Here is a 15,689-nt window from a genome sequence, read left to right on the forward strand (position 1 = left end):
ATTCCAATTGGATCGAGCTGGCCACGATGACAGCTCCCCTCTCCATAGAATGTGTCTGGTGTTTCCATGGTGCTGACGTTTTCATCTGTGGTATACGAATTTTAGCAGATAACCAATAAGCAGTATGTCAGCCGTGGCTCAGTGGGTAACTCTCTGGCCTCTGAATCAAAGGGTCGTGGGTTCAAGCCACACTGCAGAGACTTGAGCACAAAACCGAGGCTGATAGTCCAGTGCAGTACTGAGGGAGTGCTGCACTGTTGGAGGTACCGCATTTCGGATGAGACGTTAAGCCGAGGCCCTGTCTACCCTCTCAGGAGGACATAAAAGATCCCGTGACACTATTTCAAAGAGGAGCACAGGAGTTCTCCCCAGTGTCCTGGCCAATATTTATCCCTCAACCAACACCTAAAAAACAGGTTATCTAGTCATTTATTTCATTGTTGTTTGAGGGAGCTTGCTGTGCACAAATTGACTGCCACTTCAAAAGTACTTCATGGGCTGTGAAGCGATTTGAGACACCCTGAGGTCGGGAAAGGCACTATATAAATGCAAGTTCTTTCTTATTTATCTCATTGCAGTTTGTGGGATCTTGCTGTGTGTAAATTGGCTGCCGTGTGTGACTACACTTCAAAAGTAACTCATTGGCTGTAAAGTACTTTGGGACGTCCTAAGGATGTGAAAGATGCTATATATAAAAAAGTTTTGACTACAGCTGGTCTAACTTGCTTTAAAAATGCATACCTCTAAAAAAAATAAACTAGACCTCTCAAAAAACAGGAAGCGGTACCAACACACATCTGGTAGTCTCAAAGCTGTCATCAGTCTCTACACTAATTGCGCCTGGAAGCTTTCAGTTGCTACGGTACAATTTAGGAACCAAGGACAGAAAATGCTGAAAATACAAGGCAGGCCCATCAGCTCCTGATGAGAAAAGGTTAACGCTTCAGGAGATCACCCTATACCCAAACCCAGAACATCAAACCGCCATTTCCTTCTTTAGATGTGGACAGACTTGCACATGTGTCTATACTGTAAGCCGGCACAGACACGATGGGCCGAATGGTCTCCTGCGCTGCTGTGAAATTCTGTGGTTCTATCTCCAGCGCTTTCTGTTTTTGTTTCAGGTTTCCAGCATTTACATTTTTTTCCCATATTTAGTAGCGTTCCCCATTATCACAGACAGGTACAGACAAAAAGGCGAAATGGCAGGGGGATGGGCACCAGGATGAAATGTTAGAGAGGAGAAACAAGCTGCACAGACACTGGGAGAGACAGACAGCACTAGGGTAAAGAATAGTTCAGGAATAAGAGGGATCAGACAGGGGGAAAATGCAAGGCAGACTATGATGAGCTTGGAGTGCATGTGTGTAAATGCTGCAGACACAAGTCGCCACATGGGACTATGATACAGTGGTGATTACAGAGACATGGCTCAAAGAAGGGGAGGATTAGGAACCTAATATTCCTGGCTACAAGGTACTCAGAAAAGATAGGGAAGGAAAGGGGTGGGTGGGGGGCGCAGCTGGCACTATTTATCAAATAAACTATTATAGCATTGGAAAGGGATGATGTAGTTGAGGTGTCAAAGAAAGAATCAATTTGGATAGAATTAAGGAGCAATAGAGGTACCATTACACTACTGGGTGTATACTATAGGCCACCAAATAGTGGGAAAGGGATAGAGGAGCAAATTTGCAGGCAAGTTACAGAAAGATGCCAGAACTACAGAGTAGGGATAATGGGGGGCTTCAATTATTCCAATATAGATTGGACAGTAACAGTGTAAAGGGCAAAGAGGGGGAGGAATTCCTGAAATGTGTACAGGAGAACTTTCTGGAGCAGTGCGTTTCCAGCCTAACGAGGAAGGAAGCAGTGCTGGATCTAGTTCTGGGGAATGAAGTGGGGCAAGTGGAGCATGTTTCAGTGGGGGAGAATTTGGGGAACAATGATCACAACATCATCAGGATTAGAATAGTTATGAGTTAAAATGGGATCTGGCCCAGATGGATCGGAATCAAAAATTGAGAAGCAAAGCAGTAATTGAACAATGGGAGGTCTTCAAGGAGGAGATGGTTTGTGTACAGAATAAGCACATTCCCACAAAAGGGGGGGGGGGTGGGGACAGAAAGGAAAGGCATCCAAAGTTGAAGCTCCCTGGATGACGAAAGATAAAGATAGAGAAACTGTTCCCATTGGCAGAAGGGTCAAGAACCAGAGGACATAGATTTAAGGTGATTAGCAAAAGAACCAAAGGTGACATGAGGAAAAACCTTTTTACACAGCGAGTGGTTAGGATCTGGAATGCTCTCCCAGAGGGGGTGGTGGAGGCAGATTCAATCATGGCTTTCAAAAAGGAACTGGATAAGTACTTGATAGGAAAAAATTTGCATGTCTACAGGGATAGGGCAGGAGAGTGGGACTAGCTGGATTGCTCTAGCATAGAGCCGGCACGGACTCGATGGATCGAATGGCCTCCTTCCCTGCTGTAACGCTTCTATGATTCTATAAATACAGATAGTACAGAGGAGATCTAAAAAAGGGAATAAGAGGGAAAGATAGAGTATGAGAATAGATTAGCGGCTAACATAAAAGGGAACCAATAAGTCTTTTATAAACATATAAATAGTAAAAGGGTAGTCAAAGACAGGGAGGGACCGATTATGGACCAAAAAGGAGATCTTCTTGTGGAGGCAGAGGAACTAAATGAATACTTTGCCTGTCTTCACTAAAGAAGATGCTGCCAATGTAACAGTAAAGGAGGTGCCGTAGCGATATTGGATAGGACAGAAAAAGATAAAGAGGAGGGACATAATAGGTTGGCAGTACTCAAAGTAGAAAGGTCACCCGGTCCAGATGGGATGCATCCTACATTACTGAGGGAAGTAAGGGTGGAAATTGCGTCGGCTCTGGCCACAATCTTCCAATCCTCCTTAGATATGGGGGCGGTGCCAGAGGACTGGAGGATTGCAAATGTTACATCCCTGTTCAAAAAAGGGGAGTGGGATAAACCCGGCAATTACAGGCCAGTCAGCCCAATGGTGGTGGTGGGGAAATGTTCAGAGACAATAATCCAGGACAAAATTAATTAGCACTTGGAAAAGTATGGGCTAATAATAAATCCATGCTGACTTTCATTTAACGGCAAATCGTGTTGGGCTAACTTAATTGAGTTCTTTGATGAAGTAACAGACTTCGAGAGGACACAGACAAGACTGGTGAAATGGGCAGACACATGGCAGATAAAAATTTAATGCAGAGAAGTGTGAAGTGATACATTCTGGTAGGAAGAATGAGGAGAGAAAATAAAAACTAAATAGCACAGTTTTAAAGGGGGTGCAGGAACAGAGACAACTGAGGGTGTATGTACACAAATCTTTGAAGGTGGCAACAGAACTTGAGAAGGCTGTTAAAAGAGCAAATGGGACCCTTGGTTTTATTAACAGAGGCCTAGTGTACAAAAGCAAGGAAGTTATGCTAAACCTTTATTAGGCCTCAGCTAGAGTATCGTGTTCAATTCTGGGCACCACACTTTAGGAAGGATGTCAAGGCCTTAGAGAGGGTGCAGAAGAGATTTACTAGAATGGTACCAGGGATGAGGGACTTCAGTTATGTGGAGAGACTGGAGAAGCTTGGGGTTGTTCTCCTTAGAACAGAGAAGGTTAAGAGGAGATTTGATAGACGTTCAAAATCATGAACAGCTTTGATAGAGTAAATGAGGGGAAATTGTTTCTAGTGGCAGAAGGGTTGGTAATCAGAGAACACAGATTTAAGGTGATTGGCAAAAGAACCAGAGGCGACATGAGGAAACTTTTTTTTACGCAGCGAGTTGTTACGATCTGGAACGCACTGCCCGAAAGGGTGGTGGAAGCAGATTTAATAATAACTTTCAAAAGGGAACTGGATAAATAATTGAAGGGAAAATATTTATAGGGCTATGGGGAAAGAGCAGGGGAGTGGAGCTAACTGGATAGCTCGTTCAAAGAGCCGGCACAGGCACGATGGATCGAATGGCCTCCTTCTGTGCTGTATCAAAGTATGAAACTTAATCCTAGCTTCCTTGTTTTTTTTTTAAAACTTGCATCCCCTCGAATTCGAAGCCTCCCAGTTCTTAGAATAAGGGGCTGCTCTTTCAAAACTGAGATGAGGAGCAACTTCTTCACTCAGAGGGTAGTAGGTCTGTGGAATTTGCTGCCCCAGGAAGCTGTGGAAGCTACATCATTAAATAAATTTAAAACAGAAATAGACAGTTTCCTAGAAGTAAAGGGAATTAGGGGTTACGGGGAGCGGGCAGGAAATTGGACATGAATTTAGATTTGAGGTTAGGATCAGATCAGCCATGATCTTATTGAATGGCGGAGCAGGCTCGAGGGGCCGATTGGCCTACTCCTGCTCCTATTTCTTATGTTCTTATGATTGGCTCGAGTTTGTTAATTAATTCCCTTTGTGACCTTGGGGCGAGATGGCTGATTGCAAATTTTACCCAATTAAAAATATTTGTGAAGTGATCCATAAGAATGCTGTTTTTGATTTATCACTGGAACAATGTATTTGTTGCATGGCTTCAAGCCTCAGGGATGTGTCCTCCTTTCCGAGACACATGTATTCGGTAGGGAATGGGGAAAAAGCAGGGGAGCGGGGCTAATTGGACAGCTCTTTCAAAGAACCGGCATAGGTCCAATGCATCGAATGGCCTCCTTCTGTGCTGCATCATTCAATGATTCCATGGAACGTCGGGGGAAAAGAAAAACTCTGAAAAATTCTGTAAATATAAAGCCGACCCATTTGCATGTAAAAAGAGGTTAATGTTTGACCTAGACACAGTTCAGAATTTCGTAATACTGACACGTCTCATCTTTTCAGCTGCTGCACATTTCCAGCGTTTCCTGTTTTCATTATTAATCAGAGACTGTCCATCTTCTATGAATAGAAACTGGAGTAGAACAACTACTGGTACTTAAGCCAGACTTCCACATTTAAAGAAAGATCTTGCATTTATATAGCGCCTTTCACCTCAGGACATCCCAAAGCGCTTTACAGCCAATGATGTACTTTTTGAAGTGTAATCACTGTTATAAAGTAGGAAACGTGGCAGCCAATTTGCACACAGCAAGATCCCACAAACAGCAATGAGATAATGACCAGATAATCTGTTTTAGCCAAGTTGGTTGAGGGGTGAATATTGGCCAGAACACCGGGGGAGAACTCACCTGCTCTTCGTCGAAATAGTGCCGTGGGATATTTTACGTCCACTTCAAAGGGCAGATGGGGCCTCAGTTTAACATCTCCTCCGAAAGACGGCTATAAGCACAAGAGTTGCAGCCGGCCATAAAGAGTCCAAACAAAGTACTGGGATTCATTTCCAGAGGAATAGAATACAAAAGCAGGGAGATAATGTTAAATTTATACAGGTCCTTGGTTATACCACACTTGCAATACTCTGCACAGATTTTGTCTCCTTTCTACAAAAAAAGGATATTGAAGCACTGAAGAAAGTGCAGAAAAGGTTTACAAGGATGATACCAGAATAGAGAGGATACAACTATCAGGATACATTGAGCAGGCTGGAGCTCTTTTCTCTTGAAAGAAGGAGGCCTGATAGGTCTTTAAAATTATGAAGGAGTTCGACAGGATAAATGAGAAGAAACTATTTCCACTTGTGGGCGAGTCCAGAACAAGAGGGCATAAATATAATTTAGTCACTAGCATATCAAATAAAGAATTTAGGAGGAATTTCTTTACACAGGGAGTGTTGAGAATGTGGAACTAGCTGCCACATGGAGTGGCTGCAGCAGATAGCATTGATTCATTTAAGGGGGAGCATGATGCATTCATGAGGGAAAAGGGGATGGAAGGATATGGAGCAGGGTGGGAAGAAGTAATTAGAGTTGGAAGAGGCTCGTGTGGAGTATAAACATCAGCTTAGACCAGTTGGGTCGAATAGGTTGTTTCAGCACTGCAGATTCTATATAATTAAACATAGCATTTCAACGTTCAGTATTAATCCAAAGATTGTACGGAATGCAAGTGGCAAAGGTATATAACTCACTTCGTTTACCAGTTAAACTCCCTCCCCCAGACCTCTGAAGTATTCTGTTAAAGGGAACACTTTTTGTTTTTAAACTGAAGAACCTTGGGAAAGGCTAATGCCCTATAATGCAGGACATCAAGGTTGAACGAGAAATAAATTTTCTAAGCTAGGATTGTTAGATGATCCATTCAGTCACTGATAATCTCTGAGCTGCTGACCATTATTTTCCAATCCTCCCTGGCTACAAGTGCGGTGCCGAAGGATTGGAGGACTGCTAACGTTGTACCATTGTTTAAAAAGGGAGAAAGAGATAGACCGAGTAATCACAGGACAGTCAGGCTAACCTCGGTGGTGGGGCAAATTATTGGAATTGATTCTGAGGGACAGCATGAATCGTCATTTAGAAAGGCACGGGTTAATCAAGGACAGTTAGCATGGATTTGTTAAGGGAAGGTCGTGTCGGACTCACTTGATTTAATTTTTTAAGAAGGTAACAAGGAGGGTCGATGAGGGTAATGCATTTGATGTGGTGTACGTGGATTTTGGCAAGGCTTTTGACAAGGACCCACATGGCAGACTGGTCAAAAAAGTAAAAGCCCATGGGATCCAAGGGAAAGTGGTTAGTTGGATCCAAAATTAGCTCAGTGGCAGGAAGCAAAGGGTAATGGTTGACGGGTGTTTTTGCGACTGGAGGGCTGATTGTGGGGTTCTGCAAGGCTCAGTACTAGGTCCCTTGCTTTTTGTGGTATATATTTGGACTTGATGTGGGGGACTTGATCAAGAAGTTTCCAGATGATACAAAAATTGGCCATGTGGTTGATAGTGAGGAGGAAAGCTGTAGACTGCAGGAAGATATCAATGGACTGGTCAGGTGAGAAGAAAAGTGGCAAATGCAATTCAATCCAGAGAAGTGTGAGGTAATGCATTTGAGGAGGGCAAATAACGAGGGAGGGAATACACAATAAATGGGAGGATACTGAGAGGTGTAGAGGAACAAAGGGACCTTGGAGTGCATGTCCACAGATCCCCGAAGACAGCAGGACAGGTAGATAAGGTGGTTAAAAAGGCATACAGGATACTTTCCTTTATTAGCCAAGGCATAGAATATAAGAGCAGGGAGGTTATGTTCGAACTGTATGAAACATTGGTTAGGCCACAGCTTGAGTACTGCATACAGTTCAGGCCACCACATTACAGGAAAGATGTGATTGCACTAGAAAGGGTACAGAGGAGATTTACGAGGATGTTGCCAGGGCTGGAGAATTTTAGCTATGAGAAAAGATTGGATAGGCTGGGGTTGTTTTCTTTGGAACAAAGGAGGCTGAGGGGAGATTTAATTGAGGTATATAAAATCATGATGGGACTAGATAGAGTGGATAGGGAGGATCTAATTCCCTTAGCAGAGGGGTCAGTGACCAGGGTTTATAGATTTAAAGTAATTGGTTGAAGGATTAGAGGGGAGCTGAGGAGAAATTTTTTCACCCATAGGTAGTGGGGGTCTGGAACTCACTGCCTGAAAGGGTGGTAGAGGCAGAAACCCTCAATTAATTTAAAAAGTACTTTGATGTGCATTTGAAGTGCCGTAAGCTGCAGGGCTACGGACTAAGTGCTGGAAAGTAGGATTAACCTGGATAGCTCATTTTCGGCCGGCACGGCCGAATGGCCTCCTTCTGTGTTGTAACTTTCTATGATTCTATGCTCACTTTCTCGAACTCATTCTGTGCTACTTGGCAGAGTCAAATCCATGAGATAATAACCCTAGGCACAGCTGGCATTATGTCACGAAAGAAATCTCAGGGTCTGTGCTGCCACTTTCAAGTCGATGGAAAGCAATTTTGAGGCTGCAATGGTACGCAAAGAGGTTTGGGAGTCCAAATCATTTAAAGCTAGTGGGCAGGTACAAAACGTAATCAAAAAGGCTAATGGAATGTTGGCCTTTATCTCAAGGGGGCTGGAATACAAAGGCGACAAAGTTAAGATGTACAGAGGCTTGATCAGACCCCTTCTGGTGTACTGCGTTCAGTTTTGAGCACCGCACTTCAGGAAGGTTATATTGGCCTTGGAAGGGGTGCAGCGCAGATTCAACAGAATGATAACGGGGCTCAGAGCGTTAAATTATGAGGACAGAGTGCATAAACTTGGCTTGTATTCCCTTGAGTATGAAACATTGAGGGGTGATCCGATCGAGGTGTTTAAAATGTTAAAGGGATTCGATAGGGTAGATATGGAGAAACTATTTCCTCTGGTGGGGGAATCAAGAACGAGGGGGCATATTCTTAAAATTAGAGCTAGGCCATTTGGAAGGGAAATCAGGAAGCACTTTTTCACACAAAGGGTAGTGGAAATCTGGAACTCTTTTCCCCAAAAAGGTCAATAGAAGCTTTCAAGACTGAGATCGACAAGAGTTTTGTTAGGTAAGGGTATCAAGGGACATGAGGCTACAGCGGGTAAATGGAGTTGAGGTACAGATCAGCTGTGATCATACAGAATGGCGGAGCAGGTGCGAGGGGCTGAGTGGCCTACTCCCGTTCCTATGTTCTGAAGGTTTACTCCCCACCCAACACTGAAGTATTGTAAAGTGGTGCGAGAACTCCCAAAGACATCGTCTCACATTGCTTCAAGCTCACACTGCTTACAACAAAGTGTGGCCTGAAGACAGAGTCCACTGGACTGAATGGGATCCTGAAAACTAGTTACTGTTGGCACAAAGCGGGCATTCTGCTAGCAGAGTGGGGCTTTGTCCTCGGCACTTGGGCAATGCCCACCCCTAGTTACCCTCCAGGTGGTGATGGGCTGCCTTCTTGGCCCGCTGCAAGTCTCGGCATTGGTGCTCAGACGATAGCGTGCGCGCATCCGTGCACGAAAGTGGAGAGTTACCTTGTCACGCCTCAGACTCAGATAGATGTGCAAGGAGTGGACATCACAGTCAGCAGATACCAGTCTCAGATCAGCGCCTGGAGCAGAACTGCAGCCTCTCATACGGACATAATCGAGACTCATAGATGCATTTAAGGGGAAGCAAGATAAGCACATGAGGGAGAAAGGAATAGAAGGATATGCTGATCGGGTTAGATGAAGTAGGGAGGGAGGAGGCTCGTGTGGAAACTAAACACCAGCAAAGACCAGCTGGGCTGAATGGCCTGTTTCTGTGCTGCAGACTCGGTGTAGTTCCACGTAAATCCCTCCCCACTTTGAACAATTGGCCTTCTCGTTCAGGCCTCGGCCCAATACCAGAGGATCTTCACTTAGCAACACGCTGTTAGGAAGCAAAACAGAACAAAACCTCGGCCCCCATTTTATTCTTTTTATACTTCATTCATAACTACTGGGGTGGCGGGGGAAAAAAAAACCCATACCTTCGTAATAGGCTATCCGGGAGAGCACTGCTTACTAAAAACACGTGAATCCCAATAAATATCCTGAGAAGCATTAAACAGATGCCGAATGGAGTGTACAGGACGAGCAGGGCCAACAGAAAACCATCTGTAGGTAACCTGAAAGTTAAAAAGAAACAGGTGGTTAAGAACTTCCCGCACAAAATTAGCGGATAGTAAAGGGGTGCAGTTACCGTTAAAGAGGAGGATGGTTGGACAATGGATTTCTATCACCAGCTTCAAGGACCAAACCTAGTATAGACTGTTTCAATGCAAACCTCCCCAGCTGGCTGGTTCTAACAGTGTTCATAGAATCATAGAATCATAGAAGTTACAACATGGAAACAGGCCCTTCGGCCCAACATGTCCATGTCGCCCAGTTTATACCACTAAGCTAGTCCCAATTGCCTGCACTTGGCCCATATCCCTCCATACCCATCTTACCCATGTAACTGTCCAAATGCTTTTTAAAAGACAAAATTGTACCCGCCTCTACTACTGCCTCTGGCAGCTCGTTCCAGACACTCACCACCCTTTGAGTGAAAAAATTGCCCCTCTGGACCCTTTTGTATCTCTCCCCTCTCACCTTAAATCTATGCCCCCTCGTTATAGACTCCCCTACCTTTGGGAAAAGATTTTGACTATCGACCTTATCTATGCCCCTCATTATTTTATAGACTTCGATAAGATCACCCCTTAACCTCCTGCTCTCCAGGGAAAAAAGTCCCAGTCTGTCTAACCTCTCCCTGTAAGTCAAACCATCAAGTCCCGGTAGCATCCTAGTAAATCTTTTCTGCACTCTTTCTAGTTTAATAATATCCTTTCTGTAATAGGGTGACCAGAACTGTACACAGTACTCCAAGTGTGGCCTCACCAATGCCCTGTACAACTTCAACAAGACATCCCAACTCCTGCATTCAATGTTCTGACCAATGAAACCAAGCATGCTGAATGCCTTCTTCACTACCCTATCCACCTGTGACTCCACTTTCAAGGAGCTATGAATCTGTACTCCCAGATCTCTTTGTTCTATAACTCTCCCCAACGCCCTACCATTAACGGAGTAGGTCCTGGCCCGATTCGATCTACCAAAATGCATCACCTCACATTTATCTAAATTAAACTCCATCTGCCATTCATCGGCCCACTGGCCCAATTTATCAAGATCCCGTTGCAATCCTAGATAACCTTCTTCACTGTCCACAATGCCACCAATCTTGGTGTCATCATGCCTCCTAAATTCTCATCCAAATCATTAATATAAATAACAAATAACAGCGGACCCAGCACCGATCCCTGAGGCACACCGCTGGACACAGGCATCCAGTTTGAAAAACAACCCTCCACAACCACCCTCTGTCTTCTGTCGTCAAGCCAATTTTGTATCCAATTGGCTACCTCACCTTGGATCCCATGAGATTTAACCTTATGTAACAACCTACCATGCGGTACCTTGTCAAATGCTTTGCTGAAGTCCATGTAGACCACGTCTACTGCACAGCCCTCATCTATCTTCTTGGTTACCCCTTCAAAAAACTCAATCAAATTCGTGAGACATGATTTTCCTCTCACAAAACCATGCTGACTGTTCCTAATTAGTCCCTGCCTCTCCAAATGCCTGTAGATCCTGTCTCTCAGAATACCCTCTAACAACTTACCCACTACAGATGTCAGGCTCACTGGTCTGTAATTCCCAGGCTTTTCCTTGCCGCCCTTCTTAAACAAAGGCACAACATTTGCTACCCTCCAATCTTCAGGCACCTCACCTGTAGCGGTGGATGATTCAAATATCTCTGCTAGGGGACCCGCAATTTCCTCCCTAACCTCCCATAACGTCCTGGGATACATTTCATCAGGTCCCGGAGATTTATCTACCTTGATGCGCGTTAAGACTTCCAGCACCTCCCTCTCTGTAATATGTACACTCCTCAAGACATCACTATTTATTTCCCCAAGTTCCCTAACATCCATGCCTTTCTCAACCGTAAATACCGATGTGAAATATTCATTCAGGATCTCACCCATCTCTTGTGGTTCCGCACATAGATGACCTTGTTGATCCTTAAGAGGCCCTACTCTCTCCCTAGTTACCCTTTTGCCCTTTATGTATTTGTAGAAGCTCTTTGGATTCACCTTTGCCTGATCTGCCAAAGCAATCTCATATCCCCTTTTTGCCCTCCTGATTTCTCTCTTAACTCTACTCCGGCAATCTCTATACTCTTCAAGGGATCCACTTGATCCCAGCTGCCTATGCATGTCATATGCCTCCTTCTTATTTTTGACTAGGGCCTCAATCTCCCGAGTCATCCAAGGTTCCCTACTTCTACCAGCCTTGCCCTTCACTTTATAAGGAATGTGCTTACCCTGAACCCTGGTTAACACACTTTTGAAAGCCTCCCACTTACCAGACGTCCCTTTGCCTGCCAACAGACTCTCCCAATCAACTTCTGAAAGTTCCTGTCTAATACCATGAAAATTGGCCTTTCCCCAATTTAGAATTTTAACTTTTGGGCCAGGCCTATCCTTCTCCATAGCTATCTTAAAACTAATGGAATTATGATCACTGGTCCCAAAGTGATCCCTCACTAACACTTCTGTCACCTGCCCTTCCTTATTTCCCAAGAGGAGGTCAAGTTTTGCCCCCTCTCTAGTCGGGCCATCCACATACTGAATGAGAAATTCCTCCTGAATACACTCAACAAATTTCTCTCCATCCAAGCCCCTAATGCTATGGCTGTCCCAGTCAATGTTGGGAAAGTTAAAGTCCCCTACTATTACCACCCTATTTTTCTTGCAGCTGTCTGTAATCTCCTTACATATTTGCTCCTCAATTTCCCGTTGACTATTTGGGGGTCTGTAGTACAATCCTATCAAAGTGATCTCTCCCTTCTTATTTTTCAGTTCTACCCATATAGACTCAGTGGGCGAACCCTCGGATATATCCCCTCTCACTACTGCCGTGATGTTCTCCCTAATCAAGAACGCAACTCCCCCTCCTCTCTTACCTCCTGCTCTATCTTTCCTATAGCATCTGTACCCTGGAACATTGAGCTGCCAGTCCTGCCCCTCCCTTAGCCATGTTTCAGTAATAGCTATAACATCCCAGTCCCATGTACCCATCCATGCCCTGAGTTCATCTGCCTTGCCCATCAGACTTCTTGCATTGAAATAAATGCAGTTTAATCTAGACTTCCCTTGGTCTTTGCCCTGCTTTCTCAGACCATCTGTCCGGTGTTCTGTGAAATGACTTTGGGCCTCTATCACCGTTAGGATTAATTTGCAGCCAGTCCCCACATCTCCACTCTTGCCAAACTTGGGGTAATTCAGAATCTCATGGGCCGACGACTCTTCCACACACCCGTGAAACCTCCCCCTCCTCAGCGCTGCCCAAGCTTCAAGGCATTCTAGTACCACAGTATACGGGTTTCAAATCCCTCCACCCTATTTGGGAAATAATCAGCCTTGTGAAGCAGCACAGCCTCTGCTCCCTAGACTGTGGATTACTACTCCCACAGCTCAGCCACCAGGGGCCAATCTTTCAGCCTCGAGTGAAACCAGTCTCTCCGAGACAACTTCACTGTTTCTCTGCCTTAAATAGAATCCGATAAAAACCTATCCTTCGCACCGAGCCTCCAGTACCCACTCACCAAATTCCTTCACTTCTGCCACATCACCCGACTCTTGTCCGGGCAAAAGGCTCTCAGCAGCAAATAAATGTGCTGTTGCCGGGCACTATAATCCTAATTTCTTAGACGGTAAAAACCATGAGAGTTGAAAATTTGAAAAAGGAGAAAGTGTCAGGAATAGGCCAACAACACTGAGTCTGCAGCATTGACGGGGTGTCCAAAGTCAGTGACTGCAAATAGGAAACCCAGGGATAATTAGTCACAGAATGTATAGTTCAAGAGTCAGTGCAGCTCCACTGTCTCACTCACAGTATGTACAGTGTAAGGGTCAGCGTGGACCCACACTGTGTACAGTGTAAGGGTCAGCGTGGACCCACACACTCACTCACACAGTATGTACAGTGTAAGGGTCAGTGTGGACCCACACTGTGTACAGTGTAAGGGTCAGCGTGGACCCACACTCACTCACACAGTATGGACAGTGTAAGGGTCAGCGTGGACCCACACTCACTCACAGTATGTACAGTGTAGGATCAGTGTGGACCCACACGTGTGTACAGTGTAAGGGTGTGTGGACCCACACTCTCAGTGTGTACAGTGTAAGGGTCAGCGTGGACCCACACTGTGTACAGTGTAAGGGTCAGCGTGGACCCACACTCACACTGTGTACAGTGTAAGGGTCAGTGTGGACCCACACTCACACAGTGTGTACAGTGTAAGGGTCAGTGTGGACCCACACTCTCAGTGTGTACAGTGTAAGAGTCAGTGTGTACAGTGTAAGAGTCAGTGTGTACAATGTAAGGGTCAGTGTGTGCAGTGTAAGGGTCAGTGTGGGCAGTGTAAGGGTCAGTGTGTACAGTGTAAGGGTCAGTGTGTACAGTGTAAGGGTCAGTGTGTACTCACTCACAGTGTGTACAGTGTAAGGGTCAGTGTGTACAGTGTAGGGGTCAGTGTGGACCCACACTCTGTGTGTGCAGTGTAAGGGTCAGTGTGGGCAGTGTAAGGGTCAGTGTGGGCAGTGTAAGGGTCAGTGTGCACAGTGTAGGGGTCAGTGTGCACAGTGTAAGGGTCAGTGTGCACAGTGTAAGGGTCAGTGTGCACAGTGTAAGGGTCAGTGTGCACAGTGTAAGGGTCAGTGTGCACAGTGTAAGGGTCAGTGTGGGCAGTGCAGGGGTCAGTGTGTGCAGTGTTAGGGTCAGTGTGCGCAGTGTAGGGGTCAGTGTGTACAGTGTAGGAGTCAGTGTGCACAGTGTAGGGGTCAGTGTGTACTCACTCACAGTGTGTACAGTGTAGGGGTCAGTGTGTACAGTGTAGGGGTCAGTGTGCACAGTGTAAGGGTCAGTGTGCACAGTGTAAGGGTCAGTGTGTACAGTGTAGGGGTCAGTGTGTACAGTGTAAGGGTCAGTGTGTACAGTGTAGGGGTCAGTGTGTACAGTGTAGGGGTCAGTGTGTACAGTGTAGGGGTCAGTGTGCACAGTGTAGGGGTCAGTGTGTACAGTGTAGGGGTCAGTGTGTACAGTGTAGGGGTCAGTGTGCACAGTGTAGGGGTCAGTGTGCACAGTGTAGGGGTCAGTGTGTACAGTGTAGGGGTCAGTGTGTACAGTGTAAGGGTCAGTGTGTACAGTGTAGGGGTCAGTGTGTACAGTGTAGGGGTCAGTGTGTACAGTGTAAGGGTCAGTGTGTACAGTGTAAGGGTCAGTGTGTACAGTGTAGGGGTCAGTGTGCACAGTGTAGGGGTCAGTGTGTACAGTGTAGGGGTCAGTGTGTACAGTGTAGGGGTCAGTGTGTACAGTGTAGGGGTCAGTGTGCACAGTGTAAGGGTCAGTGTGTACAGTGTAGGGGTCAGTGTGCACAGTGTAGGGGTCAGTGTGTACAGTGTAAGGGTCAGTGTGTACAGTGTAAGGGTCAGTGTGTACAGTGTAGGGGTCAGTGTGCACAGTGTAGGGGTCAGTGTGTACAGTGTAAGGGTCAGTGTGTACAGTGTAAGGGTCAGTGTGTACAGTGTAGGGGTCAGTGTGTGCAGTGTAAGGGTCAGTGTGTACAGTGTAAGGGTCAGTGTGTACAGTGTAGGGGTTAGTGTGCACAGTGTAAGGGTCAGTGTGTACAGTGTAAGGGTCAGTGTGTACAGTGTAAGGGTCAGCGCGGACCCACAGTCTCCCTTCACCTTCTGAAGTCGAAGAGCTGCTCCACCCGCGGGGACTCCATGTCCCCGGGCCCTCTGCTCAGGCCCCACTCCCCGTCCAGGACGCGCGGCCCCGGTGCCGCGCGCGCTCTCTCTCTCTCCCTCAGACGGCACTCGCCGACCGGCCCGTCGATCCTTCACTCTCCTCCTCCTCCTCCTCCTCTCAGAGGCCGCAATCCCCGATCCTCGGCGCCGGCGCAGCCCCCATCCCTCCCCCTTTCCTTCACCACACCGCCACCATGTTGGGAGACGACCGTGGCGTAACGGCATTGGAAGAGCGGAGCGACGGCGCGCAATCGCCCCCTCTCCGCGGGGCACGGCGGGAGATGTAGTCCGCCAGCCGCCGGTTGTCCATGGGGGAGGGGCCGGGAAAAACTCCAAATCCCAGAACACACTGCAGCCGGCCCTCGCCGCGCACGCGTACCACCGACACAGGCTCCGCCCTGAGTCTCCAGCTCCCCTCAGCCCATGCGCGGAAC

General features: G+C 46.4%; 1 protein-coding gene across 3 annotated transcripts in view; it reads right to left on the reverse strand.

The window, feature by feature from the left end:
* aup1 (AUP1 lipid droplet regulating VLDL assembly factor) overlaps window positions 1-15,463 on the reverse strand; it is a 52,143-nt gene extending 36,680 nt beyond the window's left edge. For 2 of the 3 annotated variants that reach the window (XM_067980297.1, XM_067980244.1), the window contains exons 1-2: window positions 15,193-15,463; window positions 9,385-9,522 (exon numbers count right to left, since the gene is read on the reverse strand). In XM_067980297.1, coding sequence (XP_067836398.1) covers window positions 9,385-9,522; window positions 15,193-15,233 — 179 coding nt within the window. In that variant the 5' untranslated portion in view covers window positions 15,234-15,463. Of the gene's footprint in view, window positions 1-5,207; window positions 5,347-9,384; window positions 9,523-15,192 lie in introns of those variants that run through there. The other variant, XM_067980308.1, reaches the window with a different exon arrangement.
* Window positions 15,464-15,689: the final 226 nt, after the last annotated feature.

This window comes from Heptranchias perlo, chromosome 1 (assembly GCF_035084215.1).
Source record: "Heptranchias perlo isolate sHepPer1 chromosome 1, sHepPer1.hap1, whole genome shotgun sequence".
NCBI classification, from domain to species: Eukaryota; Metazoa; Chordata; class Chondrichthyes; order Hexanchiformes; family Hexanchidae; genus Heptranchias; species Heptranchias perlo.